The following is a 13,075-nucleotide window of genomic DNA, read 5'->3' as shown; positions in this document are numbered from 1 at the left end:
GGTTGGCACATGGTCAAAGTATTTGAATATTTCATTTGCTCTTCTTCCTTCAAGGCCTCTAGAATTTTGGCCAATTTATGCAGAAATTGTTCTGATAAATGTGCCATTTTAAAAATGGTTGCAGTGGGAGACACTGCCCCAGAGGATATCACTCAGTTTGTTCTGTGATCTCTATAGCAAGTACTTAAGCCACACGCCTTTTAAGGTTTATCAGCAGCACTGCTAGTATTTAACCTAAGTAGTGATCAGTGCAAGAAGGAAAGGGACAACCAAATGGTACATTGTATTTAAAGGTTCTAGCAATCCTCCAGGAAGAACTGGTCTGTCCTCTAGATCAGACCGTCAATCGCATAAAAAGGCCCATAGTAAGGCTCACATTATGGTCTTCACTGTAATTCTGATGCAGACAGAAACATACTAGCATTGGAGTTACAAGTTATGCAATTGAAACGTATTGCACTTTTGCTTTACATTTCGGCTGGTAATGCATGATAAAATGCGCACAGAAACAAACAAAAAACAGAAGGGATGAGCAACTGGTGGAGATCTGGGTGGAAACACCAATTTCCCTTATACTGTTGTGACACAGGTCAAACCTCAGATCCACTCTGGAATTTGGCCCTAGGGATGCGTAACCGCAGAGTACCAATCTCATCTAGAAAAAAACTACACCAATTTCACCTTCTGCCTTAGAAGCAGGCCATGAGTGGTAATGAGGGAGCTGTAAGTACAGGGGAGGAAGAAACTGGATATGAAGGGACTGATGTAGATTCTCTCAATCTACCAGTCAACTCTGGATTTTTGGTTCAGGGAAACTGGCTGTCAACAGTAGTGGCTCCTCCGCTAAGGTTTAGGAGCGTCACCCCACTGCTTCAGCTGCCAGCTGAATCCGAAATATAAAATGATAATAACGCTCGTTATTATCATTTTGTTTTTTGTATTCAGCTTCAAGCTTCAGGTGGAGGTGGCAGCACCTAAAGTGCGCATGACGCTTTGGCTGGCAGTCTCGGGCCAGCTAAAGCGACAAGTTATCCACGCTGGCTGAGAACATGCACAGCCTGCCAGTCCCTGTCTAAGTGAAGAACCACAGCGCTCTGACCAATTACAATGCTGCTAAGGCAGCATTATGATTGGTCAGGGGATTCTGGGAGGCTGTGTGCTTCCTGGTGAGATGAGGATGGAGAAAAAAGAGGTGGCAGCTGGCGGTAAAGAGGTAAGTGCTCTTTTTTTATTATTCCTCCCCCTTTCCTACTCCTGCTCACTACCCCTGGTCGGTAGCAGCCGCTACTGGTTGTGAACTTCTGTATGCGCACCGCATTGTCTCCTATATAGACACCAATAACCATGCATAGTCTGTCCAGCCCCCACACAACACATGTGTACCTAACCATCCACAGACGATAGAGACTACAGAGCTTTTTAACTATGGGGACTATACAGCTTTTATAGGGGGAAAGCTTGTATGTCCTCTTCTTTCCAACTGGACAAGTGAAAAGGCCTGTGCCTCTGCAACTATAACCAGCTTACACATAAGCTAGCAGTAGTATTCACCCTCTACAGATAAAGCACTGAGTGATAGTAACTTTTTTCCTATTCTTGTAGCTGCTTTGTGTCTTGCAAATTCTATAACAATCAAACAACAGAAGAGTGACTAAAGCAAAAGAGGCAGAGAAAAAAAGGGGTGGGGGGGAAAAATATTCAGTTACCACCACCTAAAAGTATAAAGAGAGAGAGAAAAGAAATAACAAAACAGTGAGCTTAGCAGACATGGTGGAGAAAAAGAACCCTCAGGCACCAACTGAAAGTTGGTAGCCAGTTGTCTTCATTGGGTTCTTGTTGTAAGTACATGCGATAGTACCCAACTGTGTACAGTGATTTAAAAGGAGTGTGGACTATCCCCCAAATCAGAGAAATATTTATTAAATGTAGGGAAAGTTCTAACTCCATTAAAAAGTGAGAATCGGACATGCAAATGGTTGTGTTAGTTTGAACCAAAGTGTCCTAAACATAAAAAATAAAGGTCGACATGTTTCTGCTTTAAATGAGCCAATAGTTAGCTCAGCATTCGTCAGGACCACAGAAATCCTCGCCTGTAGTAGGCGCTCACTAAGGCATCCACTCTAATTAGCGAGGAAAAAAGGAGAAGATTACAAACTTGGATGTAACCGGTACACAGGAACTTCCTGCGTGTAACCCCTCCAGCACGTGAGGGCTGTTGAATTTGTTAGTAACGGAAAGTTAATCCCCATGGACGCGTGGCAGAGGAAAACCTTCACGTCCGGAAAACATTTCCTCCGGGCGACTCCCCTCTGCTTAACCTATTCAGTGCACATCCACGGTCCGAATACCTATTCTATAAGCATTGAGTTCCTCAATGTTGTGCGTTTGGTTTTAATTCTTCACACTCGAGTGCCCGTGGCATGCATGGTTTTTGAGCATGCACAAAATAGACCCATTTACGGGAAACATCGGTTACATCGGTTACATCGCGCTGGATGGCGCTCTAAGCTAAGGAATAGTATGATTTACTATTCCAACGCCTTCCCTAATTGTAATGTAGGCCTCTAGTTGGAATAGTAAATCATACTATTCCTAAGTCCAGCGCCCTCCAGCGCAAGTCATTGTAACAACTTGCGTTGGAATGCCTGTGTTGTAAAGGTATCGCAGAGTGAACACCGCGATGTAACATCGTATATTCCCAATTTACACATGTAGGTTACTTAGTTTTACCTATTTGGTCCGAAGCACAATAGAGGCCCTAAAGGGTAACATTCAAGCCACACCTATAATACTCAAACTGATATGCTCCAGGAAGCCCAGGGAGTATATTTAAATATTTCTAAAAATTTTCTTTCTCACAATCCAGCATCCATGCCAGAAAATAAGCACAATACGATAGTGAGTTTTTGATGTTACCATAAAAATGTACACCAAATATGTGAAGTAGTTCAAGTTAGTGTACACCTCCAGGCACAACCATGCTACGATAGCTTCAAGAGGCGCCTGAACACTGAACACTACTGAGAAATGATAGGAAATAACTCCCTAATTCAGACCACTTTCTGACTTCCTGCCATCGTCCTTATTCAACTGTTGTTCTGTCGTTTAATTTAGCCCAGTGGTTGCGGACCAATAAGGATTTTTTATCATCAGACTTTGACCCAGTACAAGAGAGAGAAATGCAGAAAAACAGAAGAAAAGAGAAGGGAGAGAAACACAAGAAAACAGCATTAAACAGGGAAAGCAGAAATTAAAAAAAAACAAGCACTGGCAAAGTCAAAAGGACTAGCCTTCAGTAAACCAATTGGCTGAACCGCATGGCAAAAAGAGTAAAGAAGACAAAACAACACAAAAGTCAACATAGGCATATGTCATCCTATTTGTGGGCATATGCATCATGATGACAAGTCGACTAAACATGCTGTGTTAAATGCCTGCATGCCTCACCACGCATTCACATACGGCATGGTTCAGCATTCATTTTGTTTTTACTTACCATTCCAAGATGACGGACGACAATCGTGCAGCAGTAAATATGAAGAAAGTAAAATGTACACTTACATAAAAAAGGAGTAGTCTGGCAACAAACTGAAGCAGCTGAGCCCTCCAAAATATTTTTTAAAAGCATTTCTTAAATGAACACAATGGGTGAAACACAGAGGCGTGGGCAACAAGAGGTGGAGGGGGGTGCGTGATCAAGGTAGGAGCCGGAGGTGAGAGGGAGCAATGCATGTAAAAAAAGAAGAAAAACAACTATACAGGAAGGCTGAGGAGGGAGTACCACAGTGCAAATGGGGTGGAGTGAGCATTTAGGTGGAAGCAGCACATGAGGAAGAGAGGGCAAAAGAAAAATCCAGCAATCCCATAAAGTGATGAAAGACACCAAAAAGTAGTTCCCTATAAGTAAGCAGTGGACGGATAAAAGCCATCCAATTAAAAGATTGGTAAAGAAACTGTGCTCCAGAGGAGGAAAAAACACAAGGAGAAGGGAAGCCATTGAATAAGAAGCAAGAAAATGAGACTGCCAAGAAAGAAAGTCTGTGCCAAGAAATAGGATAACACACAAAAGAACTAGTGTAGGACACAATATGCCTTTTTGACAAAATACCCCTAAAAGCTGCCTGAAGGTGAGGTCCAAAAAGTGAGACAACAAAACAAGAAGTGTAGAGTGGTGGAGGAAAGACGCATTAGTAGTGGCACCCTGGCATTCAGCAATGGGCCATAAGACAAAATTGGGCGCCTGCACATTTTATTTTGTTTGTTTGTTTTTATTTTATTCAACAGTTCTCTGTGAAGTAGCTAATGGTGGGGTACTGCACACAATCCTGATATTAACAATAAAGAGGAACTTACGAGAATTCGGATGAGCCAAAGGTCCACTTTTCTAGACTTCTGCAGCCATAAGCCATTAACGTACAGTGCGCGGTAAGAGATGATGAGGACACAGTAGTTTGTGAAGGCAATGAATGCCAGGAACACTAGGGCTGGAATGATATGCCTGTAAAAGAAGAAGTGGAACAATAGGTGCATGGAGATACTGTGACATTTTCACTATATAGGCAATATTAACAAAACGTGTCAGGGGTACAGTGCTTAAGAGCTGAGAAGTGCTACTATTGTTCCATCAAAAGCACTACACTATGGGCCAGAAGTTCAGCTACTTGGTCATAAGAGCACCTCTGCTGAGAAGAGCTGGTACTGTCCCAATGAACATTCAGCAGATCAGCTGATAAGTGCTAGTATTGTCTGAATAAAAGAGAGGCAGATCAATATTGATGCCTCCTCCCTAAAAGAGGCAGCATTGTGTCTTGGAGGCAGGGCCGGCCGTAGGCATGTGCAAGGTGTGCACCTGCACAGGGCCACCAAATCCCAGGGGCCACCACATCAATATATATCCTTAATATAATAATCCTCTGAGGATGGATACATATTTGTGTGGGGGCCCCTGGCAGGGATTTGGTGGCCTCTGGCTCTATACAACTTCCAAACACCATGACCCCCCCTCTTCACTGGCCTCCGCGCTCCGCCCCATCCGGACTCCCTCTTCCGGGGCCCCCTACCTACGCTCCCTGCCCAGGGCCACCATGAACCTAGAGCCGCCCCTGTTGGAGGTGAGGGGTATAAAGTGTCTGCATGCCACCAGAAACAGATGTCTTTGGGTGTCAGAGGATGACAGGGGTTCACAAGGTGAGCCGCCATTTTTAATAGCTTTCTTGAATCAATATCAGAGGGGGGTGGCGATGGAGTGTCCTAACACCGAGATAGCCGGTCGGAAGAAAAGGATGCAAAGTGATCTTTAATTTTCCTCTCACTACTATTAAGCAAAGGCTGCTAGGATTCAGCTTGCTTTTTTCACATGACTTGAAAAAAGGGACTAGTTATAAATACATTTTTCATAGAGGTTTCGGATGAACCTTTAAAAATCTAAAACCAAACCCCCAACTTGACTTGAAAACCAACGGGCAGGCCAGGCGACCCTATTGAATGCCTTCTGGGTATTTACTTGGATGATCCCATCCCTACCTCTAATTTCTGTTCACTACATCAAAAATAGAGATGGCCATATTCATATGAACAGTGGTCTATCTACAAGGGATAAAGCCATGCTGCATGGGAAAACTAACTGATGTATTATCCCAGCCAAACGATTACTCAAGGCGTTTTTAAAAACACCAGTGTTAATCAAAGGATATTTGGTGGTAAGAAGTACATTTCTTGGGGTGTTTATTTTTTCTCCAGGAATATCACTATGTTTATTTACATTTTTGATAAAGGGACCTTTAATTGCTCAAAATCCCCATTGATTTTATCAAGAAAAAAAATGCCAATAAAAATTCTGATGGAATTAATTTTGCACCAGTGGACTTACTTCCAAGCTGCCCTTTTAGTCCAATGATTGTATCCCCCAATGTAAAGGGTTGTTCAAATTTAGTAGGAGTTCTTCATAAGGAGGCATTTTAGCCCCAGCCAGAATGACCTAAGATACTCAACAGAACAGTCTGAGTCTTCATTATAAAGTTTAGAATAAAATTCCCAAAAGATATCTAAAATTCGCACAAATTTGTTTTACCATCATGCCAACGTTATTATATACCATAAAATTATATCTGTTATGGCCTTTTCGCTAATATTAAGGGCCAATGTCTCACCTACTGACTATGCTCAAACACTGAGTGCTTTTGATACACCCTTGCAATATTGTCTCTGAGCTGCTTTAATGAAAGCAACATCTGACCACTTAATGTTTGTAAATCTCCTTTTCCTCATCCAGGCACAGGCGAGCGGATCAAAAACCCATACTCTAGCTCTGGATTTAAAAGTTGTATACACGTGTTTTCCTTTTGCCAGCGAGCTTCTTGACCACTATGACTACTAAAACTAAGCATGGCTCCCAGTATCACTACCTTAGCTGTATTCTAAAGGTGGCAATTGCAAAAACAACAAGTGATGGACCGAATGTGGATCAATGTCACACATTCCCCCAGTCAAAAGATCTGGGCCCAAATCCATCATTTTTTTGCACTCCACACCACCCTGGGTTAGACAATGGAGTATGCAAATCAGCTCTGACCCTGTTGCCCCATGGGAACAGTCCAGTCCGAACTACAAAAGCCATGTCCTTCCCAGAACGGAATCAAGCATCCGAGGACCGGACTGGTTTTGAGGTAACACCTCTCATCAGCCCGGCTAGCTTGACTCCAAGTGGTGTGGAGTGCCTGGGACCCACGTCTGGGCATCCCCAGCGCACTTAGGGCGGCAATTGCAAAAACAACAAGTGATGGACCGAATGTGGATCAATGTCACACATTCCCCCAGTCAAAAGATCTGGGCCCAAATCCATCATTTTTTTGCACTCCACACCACCCTGGGTTAGACAATGGCGATATGCAAATCAGCTCTGACCCTGTTGCCCCATGGGAACAGTCCAGTCCGAACTACAAAAGCCCTGTCCTTCCCAGAACGGAATCAAGCATCCGAGGACTGGACCGGTTTCGAGGTAACACCTCTCATCAGGCCGGCTAGCTTGACTCCAAGTGGTGTGGAGTGCCTGGGACCCACGTCTGGGCATCCCCAGCGCACTTAGGGCGGCAATTGCAAAAACAACAAGTGATGGACCGAATGTGGATCAATGTCACACATTCCCCCAGTCAAAAGATCTGGGCCCAAATCCATCATTGTTTTTTGTAATTTTCTCCCTGAGTGTACTGGGGTAGCTCAGACGTGGGTCCCAGAGCCTTCACACCACTGGAGTCAAGCTAGCCGGGCTGATGAGAGGTGTTACCTCGAAACCGGTCCGGTCCTCGGATGCTTGATTCCGGTCTGGGAAAGATATGGCTGTTGTAGTTCCGACTGGACTGTTCCCATGGGGCACAGGGTCAGAGCTGATTTGCATATAGCCATTATCTGACCCAGGGTGGTGTGGAGTGCAAAAAACGATGGATTTAGGCCCAGATCCTTGTACTGGGGTGAATGTAAGACATTGATCTACATTCTGTCCATCAAATTGTTTTTTGTAATTTTCTCCCTGAGTGTACTGGGGTAGCTCAGACGTGGGTCCCAGAGCCTCCACACCACTGGAGTCAAGCTAGCCGGGCTGATGAGAGGTGTTACCTCGAAACCAGTCCGGTCCTCGGATGCTTGATTCCGGTCTGTGAAAGATATGGCTGGTGTAGTTCGGACTGGACTGTTCCCATGGGGCACAGGGTCAGAGCTGATTTGCATAAAGCCATTATCTGACCCAGGGTGGTGTGGAGTGCAAAAAACGATGGATTTAGGCCCAGATCCTTGTACTGGGGTGAATGTAAGACATTGATCTACATTCTGTCCATCAACTTGTTTTTTGTAATTTTCTCCATGAGTGTACTGGGGTAGCTCAGACGTGGGTCCCAGAGCCTCCGCACCACTGGAGTCTAGCTAGCCGGGCTGATGAGAGGTGTTACCTCGAAACCGGTCCGGTCCTCGGATGCTTGATTCCGGTCTGGGAAAGATATGGCTGTTGTAGTTCGGACTGGCCTGTTCCCATGGGGCACAGGGTCAGAGCTGATTTGCATAAAGCCATTATCTGACCCAGGGTGGTGTGGAGTGCAAAAAACGATGGATTTAGGCCCAGATCCTTGTACTGGGGTGAATGTAAGACATTGATCTACATTCTGTCCATCAAATTGTTTTTTGAAATTTTCTCCCTGAGTGTACTGGGGTAGCTCAGACGTGGGTCCCAGAGCCTCCACACCACTGGAGTCAAGCTAGCCGGGCTGATGAGAGGTGTTACCTCGAAACCGGTCCGGTCCTCGGTTGCTTAATTCCGGTCTGGGAAAGATATGGCTGTTGTAGTTCGGACTGGACTGTTCCCATGGGGCACAGGGTCAGAGCTGATTTACATAAAGCCATTATCTGACCCAGGGTGGTGTGGAGTGCAAAAAACGATGGATTTAGGCCCAGATCCTTGTACTGGGGTGAATGTAAGACATTGATCTACATTCTGTCCATCAAATTGTTTTTTGTAATTTTCTCCCTGAGTGTACTGGGGTAGCTCAGACGTGGGTCCCAGAGCCTCCACACCACTGGAGTCAAGCTAGCCGGGCTGATGAGAGGTGTTACCTCGAAACCAGTCCGGTCCTCGGATGCTTGATTCCGGTCTGGGAAAGATATGGCTGTTGTAGTTCGGACTGGACTGTTCCCATGGGGCACAGGGTCAGAGCTGATTTGCATAAAGCCATTATCTGACCCACGGTGGTGTGGAGTGCAAAAAACGATGGATTTAGGCCCAGATCCTTGTACTGGGGCGAATGTAAGACATTGATCTACATTCTGTCCATCAAATTGTTTTTTGTAATTTTCTCCCTGAGTGTACTGGGGTAGCTCAGACGTGGGTCCCAGAGCCTCCACATCACTGGAGTCAAGCTAGCCGGGCTGATGAGAGGTGTTACCTCGAAACCGGTCTGGTCCTCGGATGCTTGATTCCAGTCTGGGAAAGATATGGCTGTTGTAGTTCGGACTGGACTGTTCCCATGGGGCACAGGGTCAGAGCTGATTTGCATAAAGCCATTATCTGACCCAGGGTGGTGTGGAGTGCAAAAAACGATGGATTTAGGCCCAGATCCTTGTACTGGGGTGAATGTAAGACATTGATCTACATTCTGTCCATCAAATTATTTTTTGTAATTTTCTCCCTGAGTGTACTGGGGTAGCTCAGACGTGGGTCCCAGAGCCTCCACACCACTGGAGTCAAGCTAGCCGGGCTGATGAGAGGTGTTACCTCAAAACCGGTCTGGTCCTCGGATGCTTGATTCCGGTCTGGGAAAGATATGGCTGTTGTAGTTCGGACTGGACTGTTCCCATGGGGCACAGGGTCAGAGCTGATTTGCATAAAGCCATTATCTGACCCAGGGTGGTGTGGAGTGCAAAAAACGATGGATTTAGGCCCAGATCCTTGTACTGGGGTGAATGTAAGACATTGATCTACATTCTGTCCATCTAATTGTTTTTTGTAATTTTCTCCCTGAGTGTACTGGGGTAGCTCAGACGTGGGTCCCAGAGCCTCCACACCACTGGAATCAAGCTAGCCGGGCTGATGAGAGGTGTAACCTCGAAACCGGTCCGGTCCTCGGATGCTTGATTCCGGTCTGGGAAAGATATGGCTGTTGTAGTTCGGACTGGACTGTTCCCATGGGGCACAGGGTCAGAGCTGATTTGCATAAAGCCATTATCTGAACCAGGGTGGTGTGGAGTGCAAAAAACGATGGATTTAGGCCCAGATCCTTGTACTGGGGTGAATATAAGACATTGATCTACATTCTGTCCATCAAATTGTTTTTTGTAATTTTCTCCCTGAGTGTACTGGGGTAGCTCAGACGTGGGTCCCAGAGCCTCCACATCACTGGAGTCAAGCTAGCCGGGCTGATGAGAGGTGTTACCTCGAAACCGGTCCGGTCCTTGGATGCTTGATTCCGGTCTGGGAAAGATATGGCTGTTGTAGTTCAGACTGGACTGTTCCCATGGGGCACAGGGTCAGAGCTGATTTGCATAAAACCATTATCTGACCCAGGGTGGTGTGGAGGGAAAAAAACGATGGATTTAGGCCCAGATCCTTGTACTGGGGTGAATGTAAGACATTGATCTACATTCTGTCCATCAAATTGTTTTTTGTAGTATTCTAAAGGTGTTCAGCTGGGGAGCCTCCTATGAGCCTATCTAATCATTCTTTGTTTTATCAATAACATCAATAGATCAGGACATGCAAGCTCCCTCTGTACCGATGTAGAGAGGAACCGGTTGGCAGCCATCTTCCTTGAGTGTTTGCCTTAGAGATTTCTCAGAGACCTCATCACTTTTGGTATGAAATTCTGTATGTTCCCTGAAGAAAATCCATTATACTGCCTTTCACAGCGTCTAGGAGGGCAAGATCTGCTCCCTCTTGCCGAAGCGGAGCTCCACTCTTGTCACCTCCTCTCATGGAAGTCCACGGCATTTTGTCTTATTCTATATTTTGCTTCAGCATCCTGACCTCCTAGCATCTGCCATGTGGTCTGCTTTCACCATGAGCCAGCATCCAGCAGGCCACTGAGCCAAGTGCAAGGAGGAGCTTCATCCCCAGATTCCTATGCACTTCGCAAAGAAGTTGTGTGTATGGCTAGGAACCCAGTACAGCACAAAATCCAATTTTACACCCAAAAGGAGGTAAACCTTGAAGCCTCCATGTATGTTTTTCCTTTTCACTCCCTCGGGGACCACATGTATAACTCAGCTGCTGCACGAATAATGTGCTATCAAAATCAGGTAAGCCAATGATGATGACAGATGGGCCGATGCCACCCCAGGCAGCATCATTTCCACCCATCCCTTTCTTTCTTAATTCAAACTTCATTCAGTAAACTGTTTTTTTCGAGGGGAGTCACCTATCCCTTGATAAGAGCATTGCTCGGAACTTGAGTCCAGGTCCCGGGTCTCAGAGACTTGGGCTAAGTGTTGAAGTCAGAGTTCATTTTGTGACCGTCACTCTTATCTACTCCAAATAACCAAGACCTATTTAATTGCTGCTCCAGGTTCAGCTTTGATGTGTTATGGGGAAAACATATACACAATTTCACAAGCATTTTGAGAAACTGCATATTTATATTTTGTGGTATAGGTTTGTATTTGAGGGTAGGTGAATGGCGATACAGTGCCCCTCCTCCACCATCCCAGAGCGAATAGAATCACCTGATTCAGCCAAATCTCTCTAAATCACCCTGGACAAACATCTGAACATGAAAAAAAATCATATTAGCAATGTGTGTAAGGGAGCTAAACTCTTGATGAGGACACTCAGAAACATCAAGCCATTCCTTCGACACAAGGACTTCAAGCAGGTGGTACAAGCTCTGGTCCTGCTGAGGCTGGACTATGGCAGCGCGACGCTCTGCGGCCTTCCCAAATACACCCTGGCCCCCTTAAGGGCCTCACTGAACGCGGCGGCCAGACTGGTCACTGGTTCCAAACGAAGTGAGCACATATCCCCAATCCTAAAATCTCTTAAATGGTTGCCTTATGAAGCTCAAATTCAGTTAAAGATTGCCGTTCTAGTGCACAAACCCCTGCATTTCAAAGCTCCCAGGTACCTAGCGCAAAAGCTTGAATTATACTGCGGTGGAAGAGCATCAAGAAGCGCTATCACTCTCTTCCTGAAACCACCCATCCTTAGGAAAAGAGAACCGGTTTCCGAGCCTTCTACGGCGCGGCCCCAAAGATTTGAAACTCTCTTCCACTGGAAGTACGCAGAACCACTTCAACGACTGCTTTCAAACTGGAAGCCAAAAAATTCCTATTGAACACATTTTTACCTTAATTTGCGCTTAGATCACTTGCTCGAAATCTCTGTTCCTACAACCATTGTACCCTCATGTGATGCTGCTCCTCTTTACCGCATTCTACGTCCCCCTTCGTAGACCTTTATATTCTTGTTTTTCTTATTACTCTCTGTGAATCACTTGTTCTGGGAAACAGGAGAGTATTCCTGTTGTATATTCCTACTTGATGTTGATATTTGATCTATGCTCCTTTTTTCACATTGTTTACCTCCTTTCTTAGTACGCTACTTACTCATTTATTGTACTTTTCTCCTTGATCCTTTTGCTCTGGAACTAAGTTGTTTATTTGTCTGGGATTTAGGGGAGAATTCCTGTTGTGTATTCTTACTGTTGTCAATATTTATTTATTTATTTCTGGTATTTATAGAGCGCGACACTCATCCCATAGGATATCACGGCGCTATAAGAAAAAGGGGGACTACTGAGATTATGCGAAGGGAGTTAGTTTTTTGGAAAGAGGTGGGTTTTTAATTTTTGCCGGAATTGAAGGAGGTTTGCAGTGTGTCTAAGATCCATGGGTAACTCGTTCCATCTTTTGGCCGCCAGGTGTGAAAAAGCTCGTCCACCTGTCCTTGCCCTGTAAATGAGCTTGGGTTTTGCCAGGGCTGAGTTGTTGGATCTTAGGTTCCTGTTTGGAATATAGAATTCGATTTTTCCTTGCAAGATTGTAGGGCCTGTTTTGTGGAGGGCTTTGTGCGCGTGACAAAGTATTTTGAAGGTGGCTCGCTGACGCATTGGTAGCCAGTGGAGTTTTTTTAGGCATGCGGATGCCGAATCTCGTTTGCTTTTGTTGCATAACAGTTTGGCTGCCTGGTTTTGTAGGACCTGTAGGCGGGAGAACAGCTGCTCGTTCATCCCTTCGAATAAGGCATTGCCATAATCCAGGCGGCTGACCAGGAGGGCCTGGGTGATTGTGCGCCGACAGTCCAATGGGATCCAAGAGAAGATTTTGGCCAGGAGTTTCAAGATTGCAAAGCCTTTGCCCCAGAGTATGCGTACATGGTCTTTCATGGACAGTGTGTCGTCCATCATGATGCCAAGGTTTCTGGCGTACTGTTTTGGGGTGGGGGCTGTTCCCAGTGACGGTGGCCACCACGTATCATTCCATGATAGTTTGGCTCCTCCGAACAGTAATATTTCAGATTTTCCGGCATTGAGTTTAAGGCAGTGGTTGCGCATCCATTCTGCCATTTCGGAGAGACAACTGTGTAGTTTTTTCTTAGTTGTTT

General features: G+C 45.4%; 1 protein-coding gene across 1 annotated transcript in view; it reads right to left on the bottom strand.

Moving 5' to 3' along the window:
- LOC147709016 (uncharacterized) overlaps positions 1-13,075 on the bottom strand; it is a 152,783-nt gene that overhangs the window by 30,425 nt on the left and 109,283 nt on the right. The window contains exon 4 of the mRNA XM_086925421.1: positions 4,354-4,498. Coding sequence (XP_086781547.1) covers positions 4,354-4,498 — 145 coding nt within the window. The remainder of the gene's footprint in view (positions 1-4,353; positions 4,499-13,075) is intronic.

Source organism: Lissotriton vulgaris, chromosome 6 (genome assembly GCF_964263255.1).
Source record: "Lissotriton vulgaris chromosome 6, aLisVul1.2, whole genome shotgun sequence".
Classification (NCBI taxonomy): Eukaryota; Metazoa; Chordata; class Amphibia; order Caudata; family Salamandridae; genus Lissotriton; species Lissotriton vulgaris.
This window is presented reverse-complemented; position numbering and strand designations above follow the sequence as displayed.